General features: G+C 42.4%; 1 protein-coding gene across 1 annotated transcript in view; it reads right to left on the bottom strand.

Moving 5' to 3' along the window:
- BCAR3 (breast cancer anti-estrogen resistance 3) overlaps positions 1–14570 on the bottom strand; it is a 155806-nt gene extending 141236 nt beyond the window's left edge. The window contains exon 1 of the mRNA XM_006882408.1: positions 14248–14570. Coding sequence (XP_006882470.1) covers positions 14248–14564 — 317 coding nt within the window. The 5' untranslated portion in view covers positions 14565–14570. The remainder of the gene's footprint in view (positions 1–14247) is intronic.
- Between the last annotated feature and the right edge of the window lie 342 nt (positions 14571–14912).

Genomic DNA, 14912 nt, shown 5'->3' with positions numbered 1-14912 from the left:
CTGGGATAATCGGGATGGGAGTGTCAGAGACAGTCCGATTGGCACAGGACAGAGCAGAGTTTAGGGCTGTTGTACATAGAGTCGCTATGAGTCACAAGCGACTCGACGGCACATAACAACAACAACAAGATATTTAGTATTTAAAAAGCTCTATTTTTCATTGTATATCTGGATCAGGAGGCTGTTGTGCAAACGGAGCAGAGCAGCGTTGCATGGTTTGAAATGGGGAAGGGGATATGTCAGGGTTATATTCTCTCTCCATACCAGTTCAGTCTATATGCTGAGCAAATTATCTGAAAAGCTGGACTCTATGAAGAGGAATGTGGCATCAGCATTGGAGGGAGAATCATCAATAACCTAAATATGCAGATAGATAACACAACTTTACTTGCTGAAAGTGAGGAGGACTTGAAGTACTTGTTGCAGAAGATCAAGGGATGCAGCCTTCAGTATGGATTGTGCCTCAATATCAAGAAAATAAAGATTCTTTCCATTGTACCAATAGTCAGTGTCATGATGGATGGAGAGGAGATTGAAACTGTCAACAGTTTCATCTTGCTTGGATCCACAATTAACACCCTTGGTACCAGGAGTCAGGAAATAAGGAGATGCACTGCTCTGGGAAAATCTGCAGTTAGGGGCCATTCCAAATTATTGAGGAGTACTGATGTCAGTTTGAGGATTAAGGGGCATCTGATTCCAGACACAGTCTTTTAGATTACTAGCTATGAATCTGACACCTGGATAATGAATAAGGATGACAGAAAAAGAATTGATGCCTTTGAGTTATGGTGTTGGAGAAGAGCGCTGAGTATCCCATGAATGGCCAAGAGAACAAACACATATGTCTTGGAGATGATGCAGTTGGAGTGCTCCTTGGAGGCAAAAATAATGAGGCTTTGCCTCACATACTTTGGACATGTTGTTAGGAGGTGCTATTCCTTGGAGAATGACATGATGTTGGGAAAGGCGGAGGGTCAGTGAAGGAGCGGAAATCCTCAACCAGGTGGGCTGACAAGGTGAGACTGCTGCAATGGGCACTTGTGTGTCAGGAAGTGTGAGGATGGCACAGGATAGAACAGGGTTCAAATCTTTTGTTCATAGGGTCACTGAGTCATGCTCAACTTGACAGCACCTACCAATAACTTTTGTCATTGTTGTTGTTAGATACCGTCGAGTACAACTCATAGTGACCCTACAAAAAAACAGCCCTGAGCCCTGTCCTGTCTTGTGCCATTCTCACCGTCTCTGACACACTTGTGTCCACTGCTGCAGTCACTGTAACTATGCATCTCGTTGGGGGTCTTCCTGGTTTTCGATGACCATACACCTTTCCAAGCATGAGTTCTCTTTTCACAGAATAGGCTCTTCTAGCTATATGTCCTAAGTATGACCAACTTCAAAGTTTTATCATCTTTGCCTCCAAGGAGCACGCTGGTTGTACTTTTTCCAAGACATATGTTTCTTCTTTTGGCAGTCCATGAGATGTTCAGTGTTCTTCTCCAACACCATACCTCAAAGGCATCAGTTCTTCTGTCATCCTTATTCACTGTCCAGCTCATAGACATGTAGCAAGTGAATGAAAGACCATGGCCTGAATCAGGAGGAGTTTAGTCTTCTGACTGACATCAATGCTCTTCAGTATTTTAGAGAGATCCCTGCCAGCTGACTCACTGAATGCAACACATCTCCTGATCTCCTAATTGCTGGTACTGGGGGTGCTGACCCAAGTAAGATGAAATAATTGAAAGCTTCAATCCTTCTCCATCTAACATGATATTCTCAATTGGCCTAGTGGTGAGGACCTTTTTTTTTTCTTTTTTATGTTGAGATGTAACCCATATTTGAAGGCTGTAGTCCTTGGTCTTCAGCAAGCATTTCAAGTCCTCTGCGCTTGCAGTAAACAAGGTTACGCATTCTACATAAAAGAGGGTGTTGATGAGTCTTCCTTCAATCCTGATGCATAATCCTCTTCATAGAGTCCAGCTTCATGAATTAATTGCTCAGCATATAGAAAGAACAGGTAAGGAGAAAGGATACAGCCCCGACACACACCATTCCTGATTTAAACCATACAGTGTTTCCGCGTTCTGTTCAGACAGCAGCTTCTTGGTCTAGATATAGATTTCATCTGAGCAAAATTAAGTGACCTGGAATTTCCAATACCAAAATAGAAGCCTCTGTAATCTAAAAGTTAAACAGGACTTGAAGTTGTAGTTTTAGGGGTGTTTGTGTATGGGTGTGTGTTTGCCTGTTTTAAGCTGAAATCAAGTGAATTTCAACTCAGAGTAACCTCCTGTAACATAGCAGAAGTATCCCACAGGGTTTTGTAGGCTGTAGTCATTAGGAAGCATGTCTCCAAGTCTTCCTCCTCTGGAGGTGTCAGTGGGGTCCCATCACCTTCCTTTTTTTTGGTTAGTAGCCCAATACTTAACCCTTGTCCTACCAGGGTTCCTTACTATCTTTCATTATACATCCCTAACCCATGCTGCTCCAAAACCTCAAAACACAAACAAAGCCCAGCTTTCCTTCCACCTTAGAGACCCCACCCCACATACTCCACAGAACAAGCCACACCAACTGTCCCTCTTCCTCTCTCCACCACAGGCATCCATCAGTATGTCCAGCAGACTCTCTCTGCAGATATCTTGGATCCACTCCCCATTCATCTTCTGAAACCACCACCATGTGGGACACAAATCCCATCCCTGAACTTCTGCAGAAGCCTTCCTGCACCCTCTCCTTCCTCTTCTCCATCAATCAGTTCTCCCTTAGAGGCCAAACCATCCCTTAAAAGCCAAAACTGATCATGCCCTTGTTTAAAACCTTTAAAAAAATTCTTTCTGTACTTTGGAGAAAAATCTAAACTCCATACTACAGTCATGACCAGCACTGTCCCACAGGCATACAATATAAGTCATCTATGGCATTTAACATTTACTAGTATCCAAATTTTTTGAAAGCAAAATGAAATGGTAAAATTAGTTACTATCAATCTGATATTATCATATGAACACACGGCAGAAAACTTATTCATGAGATACTTGGCATGCTTTTCATTAGTGACTTTGTTTTTGATTTGTGTCTTAGAAGATGCCATGTGCTTGAGTGAGAATGTACCATAGGGTTTCCTTGGTTGTTGTCTTTACAGAGAGAGCTCTGGTGGCCATGGCAAGAAGCTGTGCTGCAATCTCAAAGGCACATGGTTCAAATACACCAGCTGTTCTGAGGGAGAAAGACAGGCAATCTCCTCCTGTGCAATTAACTGCCTCTGAAAAACCCCTGGAGCATCAGCTATGGGTCGGTTTCTGACTTACTACATAACCACAGCAACAATCTTTACAGAAGCAGATTACCAGGACGGGTTTATGTGAGGTGACACTGAGCAGGTCCCATCAATCTTCTGGTTATCAATTGTGAAAACCAGCTGTATGATGAGGATGACTTCATATTCCTTTTAAGCTTTCAAATTCTGACGTTTATTTTATACTTCAGAAAAGCTTAGTGTGGACTTGCCACGTTTGAGGAGCCTGGCAGCCCCGGGTGGCTGGTGGACCTCCCAGTGGACAGGGCAGGTCTGGAGGCCCTTGCAGACACAGGACCAGTACTCATTCCTAACAACTTTTCCCCAAGCCATTGTCCTTTTCTCTTCTACTTGGGCTATATGGAAGACACTTCTCAGTGCCTGGAAAATATCCTCAGTGCTTTCCACTGACCTTGACCTACTTTTCACGCTGGCTCACCATTCTTCAACTCTCAGCTCAAACAACCCCTCCCTGAGAGGCCTTGCCTCCTTCCTAACTAAGTAACTCAGGGTCCTGAGATTACTGCCTTCACACCTCACCATGTAAGTTAGGTTATCTGTCAGAAGCTCCGTAAGGACAGACACACCTCGACTTAAGTCTTCACTGGGCACATGGTCCCCAGCACAAGGCCTGGCACAAAACAAGCTCAATAAATACTCACTGAAAGACAGACTAAACTGAGAAGGCACTGACATTAACAAAAGGTCACCGACAATCAGCCCGGGGCTCTGGGCCAGTCAACAAAGATAGGCTCTACTGTGTTCCAGCACAAAGGTGTGCTGAGGTGGTGGTGCGCCGTGTGGCTGCTGTACCTACAACTGTGAGCTGTGGCCAAGACAGAGTGCTTCAGGGCAGCTCAGGGCAGGCCCAGCGAAAGGGATCCCAGCCAGACTCCATCAACGCATGGGAAACTTTCTCCCACGTTTGCTGCAGGCACTAAATGTGATCTCAGGTTACACAGGATGATTAGGAGCCTCCCAACTCAAGCTTTCCAGGGGAAGAGCAGGAAGGAAACCAACATCTGAACCTCCTCCAAGCCAGATCTGTGCTGGGGCGCTCTCACCTGTCACCCGTGAAGTCACCTTTTGAGGACACGGGGTTGCAGGAAGGTAAAGTGAATTACCCAAGGTCACAAAGCTACCCAGGTCTGGTTGCTAGAATCAGCATGCAGGTCTTCTGTGAGATCCATGGCTACATGAACACCCAGCAAGGCCAGATGCAGGCTTTTGTGGTCAGGAGTCACAGCAGGACAGAAGCAGAAAAAAAGAAAGTGCTAGTGACCAGTGGGAAGAAAAGCCCAGGTGGTGCAATGTTTAAGCACTTGAACAGAAAAAAAAGTCAGCCGTTTGAACCCAGCTCTCTCTCTGAGATAAAGATGTGGTGCTTTGTGTCCACAAGATTACAGCGTTGGACCCCCATGGGCAGTTCTACTTTGGTCTAGAAAGTAGCTATGCATCAGAATCTACATGACAGCAATGGGTTATGAGACCAGGTGGGAACTGAGAGCAGGTAGGTGACCTGTTCATCAAGACACTCAGAATAGTGCATCAAATTCAAGGGTGAATGCCAGCAGGAAGACGTTCAGTGGAGCCTTTTTACTTATGGACTATTTTCGAATTCTTAAAGGAGACCGTGGGGTGGCAAAAACTAGTAACCTAGGTGGTTCGAACCATCTCTGAGTCACTTTGGAAAGAAGGCCTGGCTATCTGCTTTCAAAACAATAATGCCTTGGAAACTCTACGGAGCAGTCGGAAGCAACTGGATGGCAACAGTTTTGGGTTTTGCTTGGTGGATATTTTTATGTCCATTTTGTAGCTTTGAAGTTGCCCTACTTCACACACCTAATAATTGGCAAAACAAGGATTTGAACCAGTCTCAGGATCGCAAGCCCTTTGTTTTCTTCTCCTCGCCAAAGCAAGAGCTCTCCTGCCTGTGAGTCCTGTATTTGCTGGGAGTCTGGGACACAGTCCAGCCTGCACAAACACTGTAGAAATCATAAGGCTTGTCAGACCTCCACAACTTGCAAATACCAGCACAATCCTTAAAATAAGAAAACGATATGCTCTTATCTTTAGTGCTTCGAAGAAGAAAGAGCTTGAAATTCCACATCTAATTCTGCAACTAGTCTCTGAGGAAAGCTTTAAAAAGTATGGTGGTAACAACTTGAAAAAGCCATGAACAGCAGGATGGATGCAGCGGAGGGTTTGATAAGTCCTGTGGGTGTAAGTCCCTGCTCCCAACCCACCCAGACCAGGCTTCTATCTCCTGAAGACAACAAGCCGACCCCCCCCCCCCTTCAATCAACAGTAACAGCTACAACTTTTCTAGCTTGTATCTGGCCATGCTGGGCACACTCCCAAATCTACAAGTGGTAAGACAGTGAATAATATTTGTAACTCTGTAGCACCTCTGTTTACAAAGGGCTTTTATACCCACCAAGGTGTTTCTGTCTTCTCTTTGAGAGCCTCTAACACAGCCCAGAGTTAGGGCTCTGACACTCACAACATGAAAAAGCCCAACTTTTTCCCAGCAGCATGCGAGAGGTCTTAAAAAAATATGATTTAAAGCAGTTGGGGGTGGAGGGGGGTGGCAGGAAGAAGTGTAGCAGGTCCATTCAACAAGGACTGCTCTGTGTAACTCTTGAACATCTCCTCGGCTGTGGTTTGCAATTAGTTAAAAAAAAAGTCGTTTTCCACAGAACAGCTGAGAATGCAGATTGCAGCCTTTAGGTTGAAATCATCCTTGGCAGCGGAGGACTGAGAACCGCCGACCGTCAGGCAGCTGGCAGACCCTCAGTACCTCCCATTCTCCCGTCAGGCAGCTGGCAGACCCTCAGTACCTCCCATTCTCAGGGCTCCCTCAATGCAGGGCCAGCACTAGGGCCTGGCAGTGGCCAAGCTCACCTGGGACCCAGCTGCTCCGTGAGGCCTAGGACAAGCACACAAGCCCCCCAAGACACTAATTCATCCACCATTCTCATTCATTCACTGCTGTTTGGTCACAGCCAACTCACAGCTGACCCTCCATCAGATGAGCTGGTGAATCTGCTCTATGAAACCAGAAGGGAGGCATGGCCTTTGCGTTAGCAATACAACTCCCACCACAGCGTCCACAACAGCTGCACTTAAACACCAAAGGGCATTTTCAAACGTCAATAAAACTCAATTTAAGACCACTACTACTTTCTTCAGATGTTCTTGAATTTGAGCTGTTAAAAGTCATTATTCTTTCTACGAAGACGGCATCTAAAGTGAAGAAGGAAGCCCCTGCCCCCCCAAAAAAACCAAAGCCAAAGGCATCAAAGGCCATAAAGGAAGTCCTGAAGGGTTTGCACACACACACACACACACACCCCCGCAAAAAAAAGAAGAAGAAAATCTGCACATCTCCCACCTTCTGGCGGCCCAAAATGCTGAGACTCCAAAGAGCCCAAATGCCCCCAGGAGAGTGCCCTCAGGAGAAACAAGCTTGACCACTATGCCATCATCAACCTTTCCCTGCCCACTGAGTCAGCCATGAAGAAGATAGAAGATAACAACACATTTGTGTTCACTGTGGATGTCAAGGCCAATAAGCACCAAATCAAACAAGCTAAAAAGAAGCTCTATGATGACACTGATGTGGCCAATGTCAACACCTTGATTAGGCCTGATGGAGAGAAGGCCTGTATTCAACTTATTTCTGACTATGATACTTTGGATGTTGCCAACAAAATTGGGATCATCTAAACTGAGTCCAGGGGGCTAAGTCTAAATATAATTTTTTTTCTCTCTCTTTCACACACACATAGACACTGTCACTCTGATAACCAAGTAAATGTAACTCAACTAACTTGCTGTCATCAAGTCAGAACTAACTCCTCAGGACAGACCATCCAGTGGGTTTTCAGAGGCCATAAATCACACAGGAGATTGCTCATCTTTCTCCCATGGAGCAGCTGGTCAATATGAACTGCTTGCCTTGAGGTGGCAGGTAACTCCTTATCTACTAGGCCATCATGTATCCTCTATTCAATGTTGAATTTTATGAAATAGGTTATAAAAAACTATTCCAAATCAAACATTCGCTTGGTGCAGGTAAAGGTTCCAAACTGCAGACAGCACATGTGCCCAAATAACACACAAACTACAGAGTTTGTGAGAAGATCTTCACATTCTCAACTTTTCAGACTAACCTGGAGCTAACGGCCAACTTATTGGCATGTCTGGGAGAACATCTTGCTTTGTTAAAAAGAAAGCAATAGGTGTACAACTTGGCAGTTCTGAAGAGAAATCACTGAGGCCACGTTTCCAATGAGGGCACTGACACCTCCCAGAATCAGGCCTGAAGTTGGTGTTTTAGAGCAAAGTCTGCAGGGATCCTGAGCTTTACAGAGTCTGCTTCCGTTTAGATCTGACACTTCAAACACAGCAGTTTGCTTTGGGTAAATGTATCGGATTTTAACATGAGATAATTCCGCAGAATTGCTGGCCATCATCAGTCAACACACTTGTGACTAGTCAGTCAGCTCCACTCATGCAAAATGAATAAAAACCACATTGTCTTGCCACATGCTCGAACAGCACAGGAGGTAGAAAAGAATTAGGCCCTAGGCAGCTGTTCCCAGGAATGCGTGCCTCCACATCCCCACAGGTGGGAAGCACACAGACCCCAAGGCTGCTCTCTCAGCTAGCCCAGCACCAGACCTCTCAACCAGAACTGGTCTCCTCAAAGGCCCACCGAAGAAACGCCCAGATTCAAACAGAAACTCATCCTCAAAGACAAAGGACTCTAATGTCAAGAGGAAATCCTGTCTTCAGGCTCTCAGGGAAGCCTTGCCTTGCCGGGGGAACAAAGACTTCTTCTGTGACATCAAGCACAGAAGGTTTAAGAGCTCCCTGGCTGCTGGCTCTGACCACTTTTCAAAACCACAGGCACATCCAAGGGCAGCCAAGACAACAGCAGAGCCAAGAGACAGAGTCACTGAGAGAAGCATGAATGGAAGTGGGGAAGCAGGGGAGCCCAGGGTGGAGGTGAGAAGACTGCTGTCAATGACGGATGAGATTACAATCAACGTCTCAATGTCACAAAATAAATGTGTATAAATCGCTGAATGGGAAACTAATGGACTTGGTAAACTTTCACCCAAACCACAAGAAAATGTTCTGAGAGAATATTTTAACATTTGCATAATTTAGTTGTAATATCCATGTGCATCATATTCCCATGAATTATTAATAAATATCTCTCACCTTTTATGGGTTTATAGAACATACTCATGCATTATCTTCTTTGCACATCACAACAGTGAGAGAGACAGCGGATTTATCATGATCATCCTCAGTGTTGTCATCATTTACAGTTGAGTTCAGTGTTGTTGAGGGCTTGAGGTCACACTCTAGAAGGTGACTGAGCAAAAGAGAGTCTAAGCAAGTCTCAGAATGAACAGACTCCTGTGTGGCTCTTGGTGGCCCCGGCTCCATTCTCTCCGACATGCACAAGGGTCCAAGGCTCTGAGTTCACTCTGGGCACTGACCCTATATGTGCAACCCAGCAGTTCAGAGGACACCCACAGCTTGTACCAATACAGCGTCTGGGGAGGAAGGAAGGGCCTACAGGACTCTTGGGTTCTTATCTTTGCTCAGTCCCCTTCTAGAGTGTGACCTCAGACCCTCAACATCCCTGAACTCAACTATAAATGACGACAACACTGAGGATGATGATAAATCCACTGTCTCCCTCACCATGGTGATGTGCAAAAGAGATAACGTATGAGTACATTCTACAAAACTATAAAAGGTGAAAGACATTTATTAATAATTCATGGGAATAAGATCCGCACAGCTATGACAACTAAATTATGTAAATTTTTAGATCAAAGGGCAGACTTCTCGTGCTTTGCCTGGGGTTTCGCATAGAGTGAATATTCAACTAAAATCCTATTATAACATGGCTGCTCTTTTAATGGATAATAAAGCAAATAGGTCTTGAGAAGAAATGCCGAGCTTGCAACTTATAGGGTTTCTAAGATTAGGAAGTATATGTCTGGAGGGTTTTCCTCAGTGTGCAAAAGACACACAAAAAAGAGGATCCAAGATGGCCCATGGACGACCACTACCACAACCTAAAATATGACAAACTGAAAGGTTTCAGTAATGACATCAGAATAAGCTATTTCCAACTAAAATTAAAGCCCCAAACACCCTATGAAAAGAAAAAAAGGTCAAAACAATTTACATGAAAAAAAAATCAATAATCTTGGTTTTGTTTTTACTTCATTTTATATTTTTTTATGGCTTGCATATAAAATTTGTATACATTGTGTATCATCCATATACATTGCATTTCACATCTTTCTACATTCACACTGCATTTTAAATGATCATTCATGTATACTACGTTTTATAGAATTAATCACCACAGACCTACAATTACTATTATTAACCCATCTTTTTAAGTCCCCATTGGATCCTTGCTAATTCCTTCACCACCACCACCACTACCCTCCGCTCATCAAACTCTGGTATCCTAATGATTTTCTCCCTTCTCTACTTTTTACCCACCTGTTCCCTCCCCTTCCCCTTTGAACTTCCATCCACATCTTACTAGTTATCCTTCATGGTCTTATGCAGCATTTGTCCTTATTACCCAGCATAAAACTCTCTAGATTCTCCCACATTATATAGTATTTTAAATTACTGCTCCTTAGTGCTGTATAGTGTTCCATTGTGTGAATGCACCATATTTTTTAAACCATTCACTAATTGATGAACTTCTGACTGTTTCCATTTTCTTGCTATTGTGAACAACACAGTTATAAACATAGGTATACAGCATAAATATTGTTAAATGGAGGCCTAACTAGTCCTTAGGTCCCTGGAAACAGAGATTCAAAGCTACATCTCAGCAGAGAGAGAGCGAGCTGGAGGAGTAGGTGCCATTTTCACAACTCTTTCTAGCTGTAAGAGCTGAAACAGGACAGAAAGTTTACTTCTTTTTACTGTATTTTTGATGTGGCACCTTAGGTAAAACCACCATCCCTGGACAGGCCTTGGTTTTATGGAGGCATACATTTCAGTTGTTTATACTGTGGCTTGTTCCAAAAAGGAATCGAAGCAGCTCATAATCTTACTAATATTTAAATGAAGTTTTTAAATTATTAGTAATTAATGAAATTAGTAATATTTTAAAAGGAAAAAAGAGCCTATAAGGAATACTAAATTCCTCAAAATTGGCAACACCTTAAGGAGGTTTTTTGTTTGTTTGTTTTTTTATTTTATTATTTTTGTGTGCGTGTACCATCAAATCAGATCTGACTGGTACAGGAGGAGATTGCCCCTCCTTCCCCGACAGAGCATCTGGTGGATTCGAACCATGCACCTCTGGGATTGTAGTTGCAGCTTCTTGCCACTAGGCCACCAGAGCTCCCCCCTTAAGGAGTTTTAAAAAATGTATTATGAGAGGCAGTTTTTGGAGGAACCTCACTACTTCCCAAATCTGAAATAAAGTGTTTTGGATATTTAAAAAAAAAAAGTGTTACATATGTAGGTGAAAAGAAAAGTAGTATACAATAAGGGGATGCTTTAACAATATCATTAAAGAAAGGGAAGACAAAGAGAGGTATAGAAGGATTACTAGAAATCTGAATTACAGGGAAGTGGAAAAAGTGTGATTACTTTGTGGATATTGAAATCAATGTTATGAATGAGGACACAATGTATAAGAATAACTAGATGAAAATTTGTTTCATAAATTTTCACTCAACAATTATAAAAGAGAATAAAAATGAAAACTACTTTAAAAAAAGTGTTACACAGATAACTCATTGTCATTGAACGAATTCCAGCTCATATAAAATATACTAATACATAAGGCTTGGAAGAAATAAGATCTTAAAATCTTTCCATATACAACTTCATGCTTCCTTGTTCAGCACAGCTCTTGAAGGATATACACTTGTCACTTGGTCTATTAATCTTTAACAATGTAATATTTTTAAACTGAACAGGCAAAATATGTAACTTGGATTAAAGTAGCTTTGGATCATGAACAGACCTAAACCAGAAGTGCTTGTCAAGCTTTCAGAGTCCAGACTTCAAACTCAGGACTTGTGCCCACTCTGATAAGATCTTCACAGAGACCTGACCTCTGTCCAAGTCCATTTTCAAATCAAAAAGCTTTGAACTTCTGACAGATTGTCAGCTTGGACCTTGGGTATTTATCCAGAACTTCCTCAAGATAGGAAGGGTGACCTCATTGCCACACCTCCTCAGTTTCCCTTTGTAAGGGTTAACATCCAGCCAGGACACCAGTCTCTCAAGGAGAGTTTGTAATGGTTTCTGTTTCTGTCTGTGACATAATAGATGCCTAGTTCAACTTCTTGTTGTCATTAGATGATAGGAATTATGTTGATTCTGACTTATGGTGAGCCCATGTACATTTTTCAAAGCTATAACTTTTAGAAGGAGATTATGAGACCTGTCTTCTGAGGCATGTATGGATGGGATCCAAATACTAACTTAACTTTTGCACCCATACAGCATGAAACCATACACCTCCATTACCTTCAAGCAGATTTTAAGTTAATAAACAAAAAGCGACCTACAACAATCAAGGCTTGCTCTGACTCAGTGTAGCCTGGCATTTTTAGTTTGACAGAAGTTATTTTTCTTTGCTGCCTCATATCCTTCCTAAGGGGGTGCAATGATTGCTCACAGTCTGAACCCTGGCATTTTACATGCCAGTGGAGTGATAGCATAGCACACAGGTATGAGCCTCAATATTTGTCCAATTCATCAGCAGGCAACTCACTCTTGTCTCTGAGGTTGGAGGTTGCCTGTCTAGATTTGGTGGAGAAGGTTCAGGGCTTTTTAAGGTTCAGGGGATCCTTCTAGTCCAGTATCAACATTTTATGACTCTCCAGTACTTTCTATCTGGGCCACCACTAAATTTTTCTTCTTCTACAACTACAAGGAAGTCTGAGCACTTGCTTGCCTAATTCTAACATCTGTACTACTCTCATCTCAACTTTCTTCACTCATTTACTGGAAATACTACTTTCCATTCGATTTTTCAGACATGTCAAATTCATTCCTGACTCAGGTCCCTTGGCCATGATTTCCCTACCCCTGGAGAAGTCTTCTGTTGATCTTTTCCATGGCTGCCTTCTCTCATTATGCAAGTCTCAGCTTCAGTATATTTCCTCCTCAGAGCCTGTACCCTCTTTTAAAAATAGATATCAGCTCCAATAAATTTCTAGCAGATAACTCTATTTCCTCTATATGCTACAACTGTCTCACTTGTTTAGTTGTATCTATTACCTGGATTCCTCACTAGAATATTGGCTCTAGGAGGAGAATGTTCCGGATGTCCCCTCCTTATTCTGTTAATTCACATGTCTCTTACCCTATGAAAGGTGACAGCAAAGTACTGGAATGATCAGGATGCTGGGCCTGGCCACAAATTATTATAATCAGAGGTCAGAGAATAATTTTCCTAGTGACAGTATATTACTAAACATAGGTGCTCAAAACAGACAGTGAACAAATAAATGAGCTGGATCAAAGTGGCTGTCTTTGTTACAAGGTAGAACAAAAAGAGGGATAGTCTGATGACATGGTAGAGGAAACCATCTATTCCTTGCCTGACAGCATCACAACAGGAAACAGAGTACAGTCTGCAAACTGGTGCTAACATGCAGAAAACCACTGCAGCCAGGCCAACTTCAAACCAGAGATGCACTTACAATCCTGCCAGAAGGATTTGCCCTGTTATTGTTATTTGCCCTGGTCGTTGGTGATAGGTGTAATAAAAGCATTTCTTATCTTAAAGTATTCTAAAGTTGACCAGATAATCCATACAATTTTGTTTCTATATAATAATAACCAAACCTACACAGATGCAACTCCTACTATCTACACATTCTGGTATCTCTAAAGAATTGGACGACTGCTATTCAGAATCTGATGCTATGATAAAAATGTATGTGTGTGTGTATTTGTTGTTGTTGTTGGGTACCTCAGAGTCAGAACTGAACCACAGCTGACCCTCTAGTGAGTTTTCAGAGGCAGTTAATCACACAAGGGAAAACTGCTCATCTTTCTCTTGCATATACGTATTTACGTAGGTATATATATAATTTATAGATATACAGATATATAGTTTCATATATAGTTATATAAAGTTATATAGATATGGTTATAGATATATTTATAGATACAGTTATATATATGTTATATATAGTTATAGATATATGTTGTTGTTATGTGCAATCGAGTCATTTGCGACTCATAGCGACCCTATGTACAACAGCCCTAAACCCTGCTCTATCCTGTGCCAATTGCATTGCCTCTGACACACCCATCCTGATTACCCCAGTCACTGAATCAATCCACCTAATAGAGGGTCTTCCCCTCCTGCGCTGTCCCTCTACCCTACCAAGCATGATGTCCCTCTCCAAGGAATTGTCTCTCCTTACAACATGTCCAAAGTATGTCAGACGAAGCCCCAGAATATATAGGTATAGTTATGTACATAAAGACACATAAACATCAGTACACACACACACACACATCTTCTTTTTGGAGGGATTTAATTCTACAGAAAATACTCCCATGTAATTTATGGCATTAACAAGTGGCCAATTTTTAGGTATTTTCTTAATAGGTGGTTATATAAGTGTATAAAAGTCCTTATCATTGACAGACATATACAGAAATACTTACAGATAAAAAGATGTCTGGGATTTGTTTCAAAATAATACCAGAGGAGGGGAAGTGGGCAGGACAACAGCTAAAGCAGAACTGGTCAGGAGCTGATGACGGTTGAAGTTGGGTAAAGAACCCATGGGGTTAATTAAACTACTTGCTCTACTTTATACATGTTTAACATTTTCCACATTAAAAAAAAATAAAATTAACAAGCCTTAAAGATAGATTACTGTCTCTTGTGAAATTCAAGTTACCTGTAGATGGAGGTTTCACCTTTCCGGTCTTGCACTGGGCTCTCCTGGATGACCTCTCGGGTCAAGGGCGAGTTCTGCCGTGAGGGTTTGCAATGCGGGAGGGTACCCATGTGACTGAAGTTATCACAGGACCTTATGGGCGGAAGGCTTTTTTTCTTCCGTGGAAGTGTACCATGAATAGACATGTCCTGATAGGTGTCTGTGAGGTGTTCAGCAGGTGAGGGCTTGCTGCTCAGAAGGTCCATGGATGAGGCCAAGGGTAACTGGTGATTCACCGGCATGTTTCTGGGAAGACTTGCAAATTTTCCTGCAGCCATTATTCGCAACTCTAAGGGAGGAAAAATATAGGTGTAAATGTAAACTAATTTGCAAGATTCAATTTCCTATTTATAAAAGGAAACCAAAAGCAATTGCAAAATGAGAGAAAATATTCACAGAATATTAAAAGGCAAATGCTATCTAACGGTATCACTTGTTTCAGAAGGAAATGCTTCCATCGATCCCATGTTATCCTCATGATCAGTTGCAGATTAGGCTACTGTGCACTAGCTTTCTTTCTGCTCATCCAAGCTTAGAAGTTCTGCTATTCAGCACCATGTAAGCTGCTATTGATGAGTGAGCTTTGGTTGTACATAAAGTGTGAATCTGTAGGGACTTGAACCCAG

This window comes from Elephantulus edwardii, unplaced genomic scaffold, assembly GCF_000299155.1.
Source record: "Elephantulus edwardii isolate Elephantulus edwardi_28Jun2011 unplaced genomic scaffold, EleEdw1.0 scaffold00020, whole genome shotgun sequence".
In the NCBI taxonomy this organism is placed as follows: Eukaryota; Metazoa; Chordata; class Mammalia; order Macroscelidea; family Macroscelididae; genus Elephantulus; species Elephantulus edwardii.
The sequence above is the reverse complement of the archived record's forward strand: the minus strand, read 5'-3'. Positions and strand labels throughout refer to the sequence as shown.